Source organism: Propithecus coquereli, unplaced genomic scaffold (assembly GCF_000956105.1).
Source record: "Propithecus coquereli isolate 6110/MARCELLA unplaced genomic scaffold, Pcoq_1.0 Scaffold5, whole genome shotgun sequence".
NCBI classification, from domain to species: Eukaryota; Metazoa; Chordata; class Mammalia; order Primates; family Indriidae; genus Propithecus; species Propithecus coquereli.
Window position 1 is genome coordinate 14,595,379 of NW_012150840.1, and position 14,959 is coordinate 14,610,337.

General features: G+C 43.6%; 2 protein-coding genes across 2 annotated transcripts; one reads left to right on the plus strand and one right to left on the minus strand.

The window, feature by feature from the left end:
- Positions 1 to 2,123: 2,123 nt before the first annotated feature.
- NPC2 (Niemann-Pick disease, type C2) lies at positions 2,124 to 12,846 on the minus strand. Its single transcript, XM_012656224.1, has 5 exons — positions 12,615 to 12,846; positions 6,574 to 6,681; positions 4,734 to 4,906; positions 2,846 to 2,962; positions 2,124 to 2,574 (listed from the first exon to the last, which is right to left on the minus strand). The coding sequence occupies exons 1-4, from the start codon at positions 12,694 to 12,696 to the stop codon at positions 2,876 to 2,878; spliced, it is 450 nt and encodes a 149-aa protein (XP_012511678.1). The 5' UTR covers positions 12,697 to 12,846; the 3' UTR covers positions 2,124 to 2,574; positions 2,846 to 2,875.
- Positions 12,847 to 13,144: 298 nt separating this feature from the next.
- Positions 13,145 to 14,773, plus strand: ISCA2 (iron-sulfur cluster assembly 2). The gene is made up of 4 exons (XM_012656225.1): positions 13,145 to 13,256; positions 13,460 to 13,562; positions 13,660 to 13,775; positions 14,219 to 14,773. Exons 1-4 carry the CDS (start codon positions 13,186 to 13,188, stop codon positions 14,391 to 14,393), a joined length of 465 nt encoding a protein of 154 aa, XP_012511679.1. The 5' UTR covers positions 13,145 to 13,185; the 3' UTR covers positions 14,394 to 14,773.
- The last annotated feature ends 186 nt before the right edge of the window (positions 14,774 to 14,959 follow it).

Genomic DNA, 14,959 nt, shown 5'->3' on the forward strand with positions numbered 1-14,959 from the left:
CCTTTAAGAAGCGCGTTTAGACATTTTAATCCTAATCAACCACCCCATACATTTTAATATCACAGATATATCTGTTTATGTATTATATTTATACCCATGTTTTATACATAATGCAAAGATTTTTTTTGTTCCCAAGAACAAATTTTCACAAAGAATGCACAGCATAAATGATGAAAGGTTTATAATTTTAAAATATATTTTTTTATTTGAAGCATAAGTGAGGAGAAGAAAAAGAAATCTATTTTAGCACTTAAAAATATGTGAATTATTTCCAGAATAGTTTAACATTCAACTAGTCAGTTGTATCAAAATCAATTTTCCCTGAAGGAGATAGTGTTCCCAGCTACAGGCAGTCCTCATTTTGCATGGTAGTGTGGGCAGAGGAGTGTATAGGGCAGGTAGCTGTTAGCTTTAAAGAAGTTAAGTGACATGAGGAATCTTCTGGGAATAGGAGGCAGCAGACACATGAGAACTGAGCTTCTGTGGAGGCCTCAGAAAGTTCCTGGGCAGAGGATAGCCTCGTCTTTCTGAGGAGACATCATCACACCTCTGATTGAACCTTCTGATTTTCCTGCTATTTCTAGACAAAGAACAATGCCTCCTAGGGTAATAGCTGACATTTACGGAGTGTGGCTTATATGCCAGAGGTCACTGTAAGTGTTTTACATGCCTCATCTCATTTCATCCTCACAGCCCTACTCCCGTACTAATAGATAAGGACACTGTCGCACAGGGAGATGAAGAAATTTCAAGATCGCACTGGTAGTCCTTATTAATTGGTGGAGTCAGGATCCAATCACAGGCAGTCTGAACCCAGAGACCACAGCAGTTAACCACCTTTGGCATTCACACAATCCGGAGGCACCGAGGGCACAGCACGGGAGACAGGATGGGCTATCTGTCTAGATTCACTGTGATAGGAGACACCAAAGATCTTAGCTAAAAAGTACAGTAGTTAGGCCGGGCGCAGTGGCTCACACCTGTAATCCTAGCTCTCTGGGAGGCCGAGGCGGGCGGATTGTTTGAGCTCAGGAGTTCGAAACCAGCCTGAGCAAGAGCGAGACCCCGTCTTTACTAAAATTAGAAAGAAATTAATTGGACAACTAAAAATACATAGAAAAAATTAGCCGGGCATGGTGGCACATGCCTGTAGTCCCAGCTACTCGGGAGGCTGAGGCAGGAGGATCGCTTGAGCCCAGGAGTTTGAGGTTGCTGTGAGCTAGGCTGACGCCATGGTACTCTAGCCCGGGCAACACAGTGAGACTCTGTCTCAAAAAAAAAAAATTAATAAAAGTACAGTAGTTGAATGGCTCCTGACATTCACAAGTAAAGCTTGGCTGTTTAACTTTGTTCCTGATCCGTTGCTGTCCCCTGGTGGTTTTCCTGGGAAATTCACAGGCCAAAGAGATCCAAGGGTCTAGTGAAATTATTGGGATGAAATGAACTGGACCAAATGAATTATTTGCTCATAAGCACTTTGTACAAACTCACCTAAGAAAAGAGTTCCTTCCTTTTGCCCCAACCTAACAACAGTTGATCTTCCAAGTTCCATGTAAGTCAACTCAATAGCAAATAGAGTTGTAATCTCTGTGCCACCTAAAAGCTGATTGATATAGTACATCGATTCAAAACAGACAGTAAAATATATGCCCATGATTATACTTGTACTTTCAGAGTAGGAAATTCAAAGATTTAATTAATTTAGCCATTACTTTTTTCCACTTCATATTTTGTCTTTAAGCTTCTAGGCTTTCCTCAACATGGCAGAGGGGTCCCAAAAGATCACTATGCCTCATCCTAACCTGTAACCCCTACTCCCCTACTTGCACCCTCAAATACCATTCCCTCAACCTTTCAGGGGTTGTTATTATTCAACTAGGGGATGCTTGCATTCCCTGCTTCTTTCCAGCATGACTGGTGGTATATAATTGTACAAAATAAAGAAAAACAAGGTCCTTTATAATATAAAACAGATAAGGTCTAACTGGGGAAAAAAGGAGGAAAAAGACAGTTTCTGAAAAAGTCATGTCTTCAGTGCACTCTGGGACCAGGGAACTCCAGTTCCTGCCTTCCATAGCTCTAGGGGAACACAGTCTGAAAGAAGCAGGTGACCACAGCCCAAATGCAGAAGACAAGACTGATGAGTTTTTATTTATTCAAAGATACATTTCCAGGTGCAAAAAGAGACCACAAGTTAATGTTGTTAAAAAAAAAAAAAAATCAAACATCTGCTAACCCAGTGCTGCATTTAGGTAGAGAAAGAGACATGAGACAACCGTAGATAACCAGCCATCCAGAGCTGAACTTCTGCTGTAGAACACTTCCTCTCCAATGAATCACTGGACGCCACTGGAGAGCAAGTCACTGCTGAAGCCTCCGAGATGTTATCAAGAGTCAGCAGACTTGTTGGCCCAAAGCACTGAACTCAATGAGGCACTTAGAGATGAGGAACTTATAGAGGTAACATCCCAGTGACATGGAAGTGGAACCCATCCTCCACTGGGACTGCCATAACCCTAGGGCAAGTCATCTGATATCCTTACGCAACCTCCTTCAGGTCCTGTCTGCTTGGGCCTTCCTTATTCCAACAGCAAAAAAAAAAAAAAAAAAAATGAAGACAATTAAATCCCTACAGTTGTACTCTCTGTTCTTTCCTTCAACCTTTTCACAAAGGATATTACAAAGACAACAGCTCTGAGCTCTCAGGAAATAGGGTCTTAAATGCTTTTAGAAGTTGAGAGGCATAAACAGCAGTCTTGCAATTCCTTTCATCTTATGCACTGATTTAGTTTCAGGTCTGAATTCTTCCCTCACTTCCTCCTTCCCTCTACCCATGCCCTCTCACCCCCAATAGATATATTGGCACCCAATAGCTCTAGCCTTCGATCTGTATTGGGATTTCCCAGCAGAAGAGACGTTGGTCTTGGTCATCGCGAAGTTCCCATTCCACCACCAGTTTTATCTGGAAAAAGAGAAAAAGAATTGGGAAAATGAAAGTAGGACCTGATCTCTATCCATAATTGGCCTAACTACGTATCCTAGATATAAATTGTAACAAACAAACTGCCTAATTCCTCATATTTTTCTTCTTAAATCAGGCCACCATGAAGGCTCCTTAGGATGTGGGCACAGCCTATGGCCTTAAACTTGAAAGAGTGAACCAAGTTATACCTATGATTTGGTGTTAGCAGTACCACATACTAACCTACTTAATTTATCAAATATATATAATTTCTAAAGCATTCTTTTCCCTCTTATATCAATGGTACATAAATGAAGGCTTATATGAATAATAATTTTACATTTAAACAATTTCTCACGTATTTGGTAATCTGACCCAGCTTTTTCCAACTGTAACAATGAAGAGCAGAGAGAAAAAAAATTACATTCTTAGGTATAAGGAAACTTTCTCATTAGCTGGAAATGGAAATGTCAATGCACAAAGGATAGTCCAAAGCAGTTTATGGCTGTATGAATAATTTTAAGTACAACAACCCCTTGTAACAACACACTTTCGGTTAACTTCCTTAAACCACTCATTAGACATCTCTGCCTTGACTTGTCACAGGCATACTATGAGCTGTCACTTCTAATTCTTAATAACTCACTGATACTTTGCGGGTCCTTTCTTATGTGGACATTAGCTTATTTGTCATTAGTTATTACCTCTCTTTTGTACTCAAATGTTTCTTCACCATGGAACACCAGATGAGTGACAATGACACCCAGATTCTCACTTGCTTTGTAAGTTTTTCAAGACTAGTATGCATTAACTACTGCTTCACTTTGTGCTTAAGCAGTTTTGAGCTGTTTTTCAAATTAAATGTAATTCACTTAAGAGACATTAAGTACCTGCTGCCTATCAGGCCCTGACCAGACACTCTGCACACATAACTGAGGTTCAGAAATGCCCATGATTATACAGATACTCTGCAAATTCATCTATAAAACTCTGTCTGACCTTGATGGTCTCCAACTCTCCAACATCCCTTAAACACAGACTGCCTATATGAGTCCCTTTAGAATGTTCTTTAATTATTTGCCTCTTACAGAAAAATAAATGGCCAGATTGTTCCTGGGTTCTACTTGACCTCCTTTCAAGAAATACAGCATTTTTCTTTATGGAAAAAAGTAATCCCTTTACTTCTTCCATTCGTATCAAGATCCGTATGTTTAACACAGGCCCATCCTGTAGGATCCACCTCACAAGTGCTTGGCAAAAAAAGAGGGAGGTGAGGTGAGGTGTCCAGAGGTGAAGGTGGGGGTCAGAGGGGAGAAAGGAGAGTGGAAAGAGCTACTTCTCCCCCACGGAGCTAACACACTACTGCTCACTTGTTGTGAGATTAATGGAGAAACCAGGATTTTCGGATAACAATGCTGAAACACTTGGATCTTAAACTATTTGGTATCTGGCCAAAATCTTGAAACATTGCACAGCCTTTGGAGTCATAAGACCCAGCTCTAACGTAGGCTGTAATATTTCTTAGTGGAGTGGACACTGTCCATATTGCATAACATCAGAGGCTCAAATTTCTCTCACCGCTACATAGGGTGGAGAATGAAGCAAAATATCATGTGTAAAAACGGCATCTTTAGGCCCAGGCTAACCACCAGGCCTCAGTGAAAGAACAAAGGGACACAATAAAAAGCCCTAACACTCACACCTATCTCTGCCCTCAGGTTTCTAATCCAGTCCCAAAGCCTCCAGTGCCTCCAACAATAGTGTCACTTACGGAGGGGTATTCACTCTTCACGGGTAGTTTATTCAGGTAGCTGTAGGTCTTGTCTTTTTGGATGGGGCAGCTGATTCCACTCTTACAACCATCAGGCTCAGGAATGGGAAAGGGAACTGGGACGCCCATTATGATGCCATGCACAAAGGCTTTGCTACTTTTAGATAGAGTATCTAGGAGGAAAAAAAAGAGAATCAGACAGTGAAAAAAAAAAAACCCAGCCTATCTTCAAAACCTAAATCAAAATTTCAGATATTAATATACTCTCAAGCAACAGCATGGCTATGGCTGCAAATCATCATGCACGTACCTCTTAATTCCTAGGGCCTATTTCTCTTTGTAGCTGTGCTTTACCTAGCACAGTACAAGCATTCACTCCGAACTGGAATTATGCAAAAACTTAAACTTAATTACGCAAAAAGAAGCATCAACGGGAGTTGTTTTCTTTTCTCTTAACCTTGCTCTTCATTGCCTCTCGTAGTTTCTCAGGAGAATCAAAGCTACCTCGATAAATAACCTTATCCAACAAGGCAACCGATTTTTGGCAGTAAACTTTCTGTTTACTATTTATATCAGCTTCTGTCAAAGTGTATTGTGTGTCTTCCTTTCATGGTCTGTAAAAAGGTACTCTTTAGAAACTTGGTAAGATTAGAAAGAAGCACATTTCTTGGTAACTTCTACCTTCCATATCCCAAGATGGGCAGGAGGAATAAAGGTATTATAAAATTAGGGCCACCAGAATCACGAGCTGCTATTGCAGTATTGTGGAGATCCAGAGAATTGGCTCTGCATGTTTCCTCCTGTCTGGGCTGGGAAGGCATTTTTTTGTTTTTTGTTTTTCTTTTTTGGTTTGGAACGATAGAGGGGCCAAGGTATGTCCAGGAGAGAAAATAGGAAGTGAATAATTAGAGTTTTTACTAAAGAGATGACAGGAACTTTGGGGTTTCTTATTAGACTGCCTACTTTAGTTCCATAGGATGGAAAATGAGGAAAGGATTCAAGGCAGATGCACTGTCCAGAAATACAGATTTCACATTGGTCTACATTCTTGGGAATCTGAAGGTGATAAATGTGGTACAAGAAAGTACCAAGTTCCGATAATATTTCTTGAATATTACTGGAGAAGAAAGCTCAGACTTCTTTTTTTGTTTTTGTTTTTTTTTTGAGACAAAGTCTCACTCTGTTGCCCGGGCTAGAGTGCAGTGGTGTCAGCCTAGTTCACAGCAACCTCAAACTCCTGGGCTCAAGTGATCCTCTTGCCTCGGCCTCCCAGAGTGCTAGGATTACAGATGTGAGCCACCACGCCCTGTCAGCTCAGATTTCTCGATTGTTTCTTGGGTCCCCAGCAGGTTCCCTAAACCTTACAGAGCTTGTTAAGTGTTCATTGCATCTTTATTTTCAGGCAGGATGTAGACTTAATAGCTGAAAGGTATATTGCTTAAAATAACATTTTGGAGGAGTTAGAAAGTTTACAGAATTGGGGTCTGTATGGATACTCTGCAGTCTGTAGCTAAACAGAGCCGACGTTCTCATAAAAGCCTGCTGTGCAATATGGCCTAAGACAGGATGGAGAAAAACCAAACTGTTTTCTCCAACCTGTGCACACATGCAAATCTCCTTGCTTTCTTAAACGGGGTCTGGGAGCCATGGACTCTGGGCAACGGGTATATGGGAAACCAGTGTGAGAAGGTTGTCTAAAGGCATAGTGAATCCTAGCTTTGCACAAACAGAATTCCTGACTGCCAATCCCCCTCCCCACACATTCCCATGCTCATTCTAATACCTGAGATTTATGTTACACTTTAGCATGAATCTCAGGGTAAAAGCCACTTTTACTCACTGCTGGTGAAGGTGACATTGATACTGTAAGACTGTCCTTTGCTCAGTTGGCAGGGCTGGGTGGAGCATGGGCTCACATTCACTTCCTTTATAACTCCAACCACAGAACCTACAAAAAAAGAAAAATGAATTAGAATAGGAGGAAAAATAAACCACCTAGGCTGCCCACCACCTAGTGGGAAGATGCTCTGCTCTCCCAGTTAGGGTGAGCTCGATCTCCTCTGACTGCTTTCCTGGGATGGAATCTTTAAGACAACGTCCAATCAAAAGTCAGAATCTTGATTCATCTTACTGCTAAAATCATAGCCTGTAAATGAGATGAAAAGGGAGCTGGTTGGTTTCTTGACCAAGAGAAAGTTAATATTTATCAAACTAAATAATATACTGAGACCATATCCACAAAAGAGTATATTTAAGAGATTAAACTACAACCAAAGAAACTCCAAATGTTCCTAGATTCTTGTCTTGTCTTCTTAATGATAAGGGGTCACAGTCTAAACTTAAATCTTGAAAATGTTTGCTTCAACTTTCCTTTTGATTCAAATATTCTTGTTTTTCCCTTCATGTTCTAGTACACAAATAAGCATGTAAATTTTATGAGAGTTGTTCACTACTGGAAAAACTGCATTTCTATGCAAAAATAGCCCAAAGGCAAACCTGGGTCCTGAAATTCCAAGAAGGAAGATCAGAATGAGTTTCATCATCTTTCCACCCAAAGTTCTACAAGTACAAATGCTGGTATAGGGAGTCTGGTATTATTTGTTGGAAAGTCTGCAGATCTTGGAAGAGAGAGAACCTCTTCGGAGTTCCTGGCTCCAGGAGGTTTTAGCTCCCGAGTTATTTATTTTTAGACCCTAAGGAAATTGCACCTTGGGTAGCAAGGATGCGGGGAAAGCCAAGGCATCTGAAGAAAACATCTCACAGCAATGGGTTTTGTTATCCTTGTTTTAGGGCTTAGAAAACAGAAGAGCAGAAAGGTTATTGTGACTTGTCTAAGGTCACATCCCCTGGAAGGGGCAGATCCAGGACTCAGTGGGTCAGCCTGACTTGGAAGTCCTTGTCACTGGAACCTGAAGGAAGCCATAGTAGCCATAGCGACAAAGGGAAGGAGACCCCAAGGAAATTCCTGACTGGGAACTATCTGAAGATTTTGGATGAAGATTCAGAATCAAAGTCAACCAAAAAAGCCTTTTCAGGTCCTTTGATTCAGTGTCACCTCTCTGCCCCTCACTACTCTTCTCTTTCTATCTGAGATGTTCAGCTCCTGTATCCTTTGTGATTTTCAGTGAAGTATCTTTTGCCCAGATTTTATACCCTTTCCACAAACTCCTGGTAAATCCTTTGCCCAGTATTTGGTCTTCTTGGGAATCTCTTCATTATTTTGCTGCAAACTGGCTTCTTAGAGAAATAAACAGTACTCTTAAAGGTGTGGGTAAAACAATGAAAAGTGTCAGAATATCCAGTCTTGGCTTTTTAAATTAGGCTGATTTCAGAAGCCCACTCATTTCCGAGTAAGCAGAGTATAGAATTTAAGAGGAATTACCAGCTTAATCCTTAACAGAGGAATGACTTAAACAGAGGAACTACCTACCATCTCTGAACTGGGAATGACCCTTAAGAGAGGAACTACCATCCACTTCTGAACTGGGAACTACACCATTTCCACCGCACTTCTGAGTTTTCTTGAGTTACTTAGTCATGTTCTTTGAGGGAAAAAAATCTAAAAGGCCCACTTACCCACTTATGAGTCATGAAATATTTTGGCTCAAAAGATAACAGGCAGTATCTCAAATCTTGCCTACGTCACTAGGCAAGATTTTTCCAAGAATCAAGGGGATAAAGAGGAGGACAGAGGTCGAGATCTTTATAGTTCCCATAAACGCTCAGGGCCCAAATGAAACTTAACTCCCAACAGGGCCACTTCACACAGCCAAGATGGCAGAAGCTCGGTGGGGTTAAAGAAGAATACTGCTACATAAGCCTAGGTTTCTTTTCCTCTGAAATACTTACTTGGCTATAGCTCCTGGGAATAATATGTTTGCAAATACTGCATACGTTTAAAAAATAAGGGTCAGAAGTAGGAAAGTACTAGGAATAGTCAGAAATGGGATTAATCCGACTTGCCCGTGTTGTTTCTAAGCAGTTTCAAAATTGATTTATGACTCACAAACTAGGTATAGCTCAGGAGTCCTCTGACAGAGAACCAAGCACTGAGAAATAACACCAGACATTCTCCACAAATCTCTAACATTCTCTCTAAACAGAGCTAAAAACTGTTCATATTTGATAGGTAAAGAGGAGCTAAGGCAATTATGAAGTATCTAGAGCCAGCTCCCCTGCTCTATATCCCGGGAGGGCTATAGCAGGGAGAGGCATACCCCCACGCCACCTCCCATCCCAACACAGGATTTTAAAGCAGCACACAGGTGCCACAAGTGATGACTCAAGTGCTACTGTTTCCACTTGGAATCTTGAGACAGGTCACTCTCAAACTGTTTCCACCTCTCCCCCACCATCTTTCAATCTCGCTCTAGTGTCTCCCCGCGCAGTGGTCTCCAAACTTTGACTATACACCCCTACCAATGAGAATAACTGTAAGCACACATCCACAATACACAGATGTATACTTCACTTTGGAAACCTGTGTTCTCTAAAAGAAGCATCTCTGAGGCAGAGTGTGTGTTTATATTTTCCTTCTTTTTCAATCTCAGTCTAACCAAGGACAGAAGTGCTATTTGTACACAAGAAATGCTTGAGCAAAAAAGGTTGTTTAAATACAAGTCTTTAAAAATCTCATTTCCTCATCCAGCCGTCCTGAATCTGGACAGCTGAATGCAAGAGAATGCAAGTGGACTGTCTGGTAACAATGCCCGTAACAGGGTAAGTTAAGTTCCGTTCTTCAGCCATCCATGCTGAGAGGCAGACTCTGGAGCCTGATGTCGGGGTTTGAATTCTCCACTAGCTCTGCTATTTACTGTGTGAGCTCAAGGCAGGATAACTTAACCTCTCTGGGGGTAATCATAGGGTAGGTGAGGTAACATACACGTAGCTTAGATAAGTGTTTGGAACATAGCAGTGACACATAGTGTTTACTATTATTGTCTTATCCAGATTCAGTCCATGAATTTAATCTAGAACAGCTAGCTGCTCCTGGACAGGTTAGCAAGTCCCCTTTTGATGCAAAGCCTGGGCCTCTCACCTCAGGTATACTTTGTGGATTGAAATTATGTTTCCAGCCAATAAAATGGACTCTTTCTGTCTCAAAAGTAGAATGCATGAAGACAGAAGGCAAAATGCAGGGTAAGAATACATTATCTGCTACGTGGTCCCCAGATTAGGTCAGTACTATAAAAGTATGGTATGCACCAGGCATGGTGGCTCACACCTGTAATCCCAGCACTTTGGGAGGCCAAGGCGGGAGGAATGCTTGAGCCCAGGAGTTCAAGACCAACCTGGAAACACAGTGAGACCCTGTCTCTACAAAAAATAATTAGCCAGGTGGTGGTGGCAGTGTGCACTTGTCATCCCAGCTACTGGGGAGGCTGAGGCAGGAGGATTGCTTGAGCCTAGGAATTTGGGGGTGCAGTGAGCTATGATTGTGCCACTGCACTCCAGCCTCGGTGACAGAGCAAGATTCTGTCTCTGAAAAATAAATAAACACAAACAAACAAATAAACAAATGAATGTACGATATGCACTGGGAAGCCCAAGTAGAAGCACTCTGCTTTCTCTGCCTGTGCCTACCCTTGGGTGGGATGGTCTCTCTTTAAACGACCTCTGTCATCACATTGACCAACGCTGCTCCAGCGAGGTCTGTGAATACTACCTTGCTGTCCTTTATCCCCCTTGTTTCTCCATCATAGCAAAGTTCCCAAACTGTACACACTCTAAGCACCCAAAACAGTGTGAGAAGGACTCTCTTCCACTCCATCCTATCTTCTGTGGACAGTAAAAAAAAAATATCCTGAACTTCTATCAACAATCTATTGAAAATCAGTGCTTATGTTAAGGCTTTCCATGTCTAGCTTCTACCTGCTTCTTTCAAGGCTCAGTCGCATAATCTAGTAGGAAGTAAGTAACGGGTAGTACTTGTAGCTCTTTCATCCAGTATTTTATTGACAAGAGGTTCTTGGACTTCCAATGTCAATAGAACTAACTTCTCAGCTATAATGTGCAAACATTACAAAACTAATTTGCCAGGCCCCATTTCTCACTTGAGGAAATCCCACCTCAGGGAAGGTGGGTGTAGAGCGGAACACAAAATCTTTTGATGTGGGTGCTTAAGTTTTTGCTTTCTATTTCCCAATTCAAAAGTAAATTGAAAATCTGTAACTGAAACCTTCCTTCCCTTTAAAGTCTTCCCATAAGTATATTCCTCCTTTTTTTTTTTTTTTTTGAGGCAGAGTCTCACTCTTTTGCCCGGGCTAGAGTGCCATGGCATCAGCCTAGCTCACAGCAACCTCAAACTCCTGGGCTCAAGCGATCCTCCTGCCTCAGCCTCCCGAGTAGCTGGGACTACAGGCATGCGCCACCATGCCCAGCTAATTTTTTCTATATATTTTTAGTTGTCCAATTAATTTCTTTCTAATTTTAGTAGAGATGGGGTCTCGCTCTTGTTCAGGCTGGTTTCGAACTCCTGAGCTCAAACAATCCGCCCGCCTCAGCATCCCAGAGAGCTAGGATTACAGGCGTGAGCCACCGCGCCCGGCCTATTCCTGCTTTTTTTAAATGAGTAGAATAATTCTGGATTTATTTCCTTTCTTCTTCTTTTTTTAAATGTTATCATTGAAACCCAGAGTGGCTTAGGAAGACGCACCAGTTTCCCTCCACTTACTAGCTGTGAGATCTTGGGCAAGTTACTCTATGTGCCTCAGTTTCCTCATCTGCAAAACAGATCGTGAGGACTGAACGAGTTAATCAAATTAATACAGTGTCTTTATCCAAATGTTGGCCACAAGTTTAATGGAAGGAAAGGCAGTAATTTGAAGCAATAACAGCACCTTTCAAGTGCCAGTCTCCTAATGCAATGGAACAGCATTTGTTAAGTGTTAACAGGCCAGCAGAATATTCCTTAATCAATCCTGTCCCCTAATCCTCAACTTTGCTTTGGCCTCAACATGAATTTTGATGACTAGGTGGAAAGAGTTCATACTCCCTCATTTACTTTTTCAACTAATATTTGTTGAGCAGTTACTATTACCTGGGCACTGGAATGAAAGGAGCAAACTTACTTTGGTTCCCCATTCTGCTGTGTGACTTCACGTAGGATACCCGACATCTCTGGAATTCAATATTTGACTATACAATCTCTATGCTTCCTTTCTACTCACAGACTTTACAAAATCAGTTTCAAGCCTCTTTCATTGACCATTGTACCTTTCTCTCCACCTCCTCCTTCAAACGGAATTGTTGGAGTTCTGCTCCAACATTAATTCTATAGACTTGATTGAAGGAAGGCACTCAGAACTTCTAGCCCCTGTTGTATTTTCCAACAAAGATTCCAACCCCAGTGGCGAGAGGGAATTATGTGTCACAAGTTTTGTAGGAGGAAAAACTGATTAAGAATCATAAGATCCCATAGCCCAAAGGCTATGGAATTCTATTTTTAACAGAATAAATAATGAAAAGGGAAATTGACTTTTGATTTGTCAGCAAAAAGGAAATTGAAAAGCAAAGGGTGGTGGAGGAGAACTGAAGATACAACACAAAGAGAAGTTCTGCACCCCTCCCATCAACCTTGGCGCTCTATATGGACCTTCTGTTGTCTGCCCCACAAACTTTAGGAAACTTCTGCAAAAGGCCCCATCTCCAGGAGTGTCAGGGACCCCAAAACGCGAGTTCCATGGAAAGAGACAAAGTCGTGTGCGGTGGGGTTTCATCGAGGCAGGCACCTTCTCCCCTACCCCAGCCCACTCCACTCAGAGTTCTAGGCTGACCCTGACCACCCGAGGGACCCGCCCAATCCGGCCCCGGGGTCTCCGCGCGGCTCTGGCCCGGGCTTCCGCAGAGGGTGCGGGAACCTCGGGAGGGCCCGGGGCTCACCGCAGTCCTTGAACTGCACGGGCTCGGCCTGGGCGGCCGTGCTGAGCGCCAGGAACAGAAATGCAGCGTCCAGGAAACGCATCGCGGATAACGAGGTTCCAAGCTCGAAGACAGAAGACGCCGCGCTCGCGGTCACAAGATAAACCTATGGGGGCGGGCCCGGGGAGGAGCCCAGTCAGGCGACCTGTCACCAGTAACCATGGTCGAGGCCAGCCACGCCCCGCCCACAGCTCGGGGGAGTCAGCTCCAGCTCCGTCCGGCTCAGAAGCCCTCTATCTCCGCCAATCTTGTCAGCTCAGAGGCACCCCCCGCTGGGGATGACCCATCTCCGGCCCCGCCCCGCTCCACCCCTTAGGGCTCTGCCTGGCTTTATTGGTGAGTCCCCACTTCCGCAATCGAGAACATTTCTAGCCAATCAAGCCCCTTTCCCCTCCGCATTACCCAATAGGCATGCTCGGGGGCGGGTCCTCCGCGCGGTCCCGCCCTCCACCCCATTCTCCCCTCCTTCCGAGGCCCACGCGGTGGAGTTGGGGGATAAGGGCGACGCGAGGGGCGGAGTTTGTGGAGGAAGATGGCGGCCGTCCGGGGGTTGTCCCTAAGGGCTGTGGCCCTGAAAGCTATCACCCCCTGGCCGAGGGGCAGGTACCAAGGCTAGAAGGGCACCTGGGAGTGGTGTTAGGTTCTGCGCCTCCAGGACAACGGGGAAACTAAGGCCCGCGGGGGAGGTGAGGGTTTGGTGTGAGGCCGTCCAGATGGGGGTCTCCTGGTTTGGCGTGAGGCTGTCCAGGTGGGCGTTACCAGGTTCCCCTCTGCTCCTGGACTAACGCTTCTCTCTTGCGCGGCAGGCTTCTCGCGTCCTCCGTGGGACTTAAGGCGAGTCGGGAAGCGTCATCCTCCACACCCGAGGCAGGCGAAGGGCAGATCCGCCTCACGGACAGCTGCGTCCAGGTAGGAGGCAAGTCTGCGGTACCCAGGCGACCTCCCCTTCACCCACCCTTTTAACTCGCATTACCTGACAATCTTGATCCCCGTTCCTGCATTTCAGAGGCTTCTGGAAATCACCAAAGGGTCAGAATTCCTCAGGCTGCAGGTGGAGGGAGGTGGATGCTCCGGATTCCAATACAAATTTTCACTGGATACAGTTATCAACCCCGACGACAGGCAAGGAGGAAGGGGTGGGTCCTCAGAGGATGTACGATAGAGATAAAAGTGTCTCCAGTTTCTGGTGCACTTTTGTTCCAAGTTTTAAAGGGTTTGCTAAGGATGGTTAACACCACTCTTCTCACACAGTGAGGATGCAGTAAAGATTTGTTGTCTTGATTCGAAATAATTAAGTTATAAGAGGAAAATTGGCCTATTTAGGTCTATAGGGTAGTAGACCGAGTGTCAGACTGGACTAGATTCCAGGCCCAAGTCCCTAAACATTCCCCAGTATTCATTCCATTGAATCTTTTTGCCTCAAAGAAAATCAGCACCTGTTAGAGGTAATAAGGAATGGTCCCTTTGTACTTCAGAAAACAGAGGATGTATACCTCTGGGCTCAGAGTGCGTCGGGTTTTTTGGCGTTTGTGATAGTCATTAATGCCTTCCTCTTGTCTTTTCAGGGTATTTGAACAGGGTGGGGCAAGAGTGGTGGTTGACTCTGATAGCTTGGCCTTCGTGAAAGGAGCCCAGGTGGATTTCAGCCAAGAACTGATCCGAAGCTCATTTCAAGTGTTGAACAATCCTCAAGCACAGCAAGGCTGCTCCTGTGGGTCATCCTTCTCTGTTAAACTTTGATGTGATCATTGGTGACCCTGAGATTGCCACCAGTTGTACCAATTTGAGGAAATTGGGATTAGCACAATTCTAGAGGTTTCCTTCTAATCATGTCCCTCTCTCAATTTTATTTCCCTCAGTCCAGGAGTATTGTGTTTTGCCACTATTATTTTCAGAACGTGACGCTTTTATTCTTGGCTTAATTCTCCATCCCTCCCTCTGACCGCCAATGCTAAGGCCAAGCCTCCTGATGCTGTTACCTCAGATTTAATCACTGGTTGAAACTCAGTATAATTTATAGAGCCTCCGAGGCTCCAAACTTTGGAGTTACTTCTCTGGCCTTCAGAGCTGCTTATACATATGTGTATAGCTATGTATAAAAGCTTCATTTTAAAGAAAGTCCTTATTGTGTTTTGGATCAGGGTTACAGATTGGGTTGCTTGAACACCAGTCACTAGAGAGAATAAGAAAAACAAATGAAATGTTCTCTTTTTCATTTCACCCTGCCTGAATGTGCCACTTGACTTATCTTTTTTTTTTTTTTTTTTGAGACAGAGTCTTGCTCTGTTGCCCGGGCTAGAGTGCCG

Bases quoted from the DNA above. Each gene is read 5' to 3' on its own strand.
- NPC2 (XM_012656224.1), bottom strand. From the start codon at position 12,696: ATGCGTTTCCTGGACGCTGCATTTCTGTTCCTGGCGCTCAGCACGGCC. The intron at 6,682-12,614 runs GTGAGCCCCGGG...CTTTTTTTGTAG, and splicing joins CGTGCAGTTCAAGGACTGCG to GTTCTGTGGTTGGAGTTATA. The intron at 4,907-6,573 runs GTGAGTAAAAGT...TTTTCCTCCTAG, and splicing joins CAATGTCACCTTCACCAGCA to ATACTCTATCTAAAAGTAGC.
- ISCA2 (XM_012656225.1), top strand. From the start codon at position 13,186: ATGGCGGCCGTCCGGGGGTTGTCCCTAAGGGCTGTGGCCCTGAAAGCT. The intron at 13,563-13,659 runs GTAGGAGGCAAG...CCTGCATTTCAG, and splicing joins TCACGGACAGCTGCGTCCAG to AGGCTTCTGGAAATCACCAA. The intron at 13,776-14,218 runs GCAAGGAGGAAG...TTGTCTTTTCAG, and splicing joins GTTATCAACCCCGACGACAG to GGTATTTGAACAGGGTGGGG.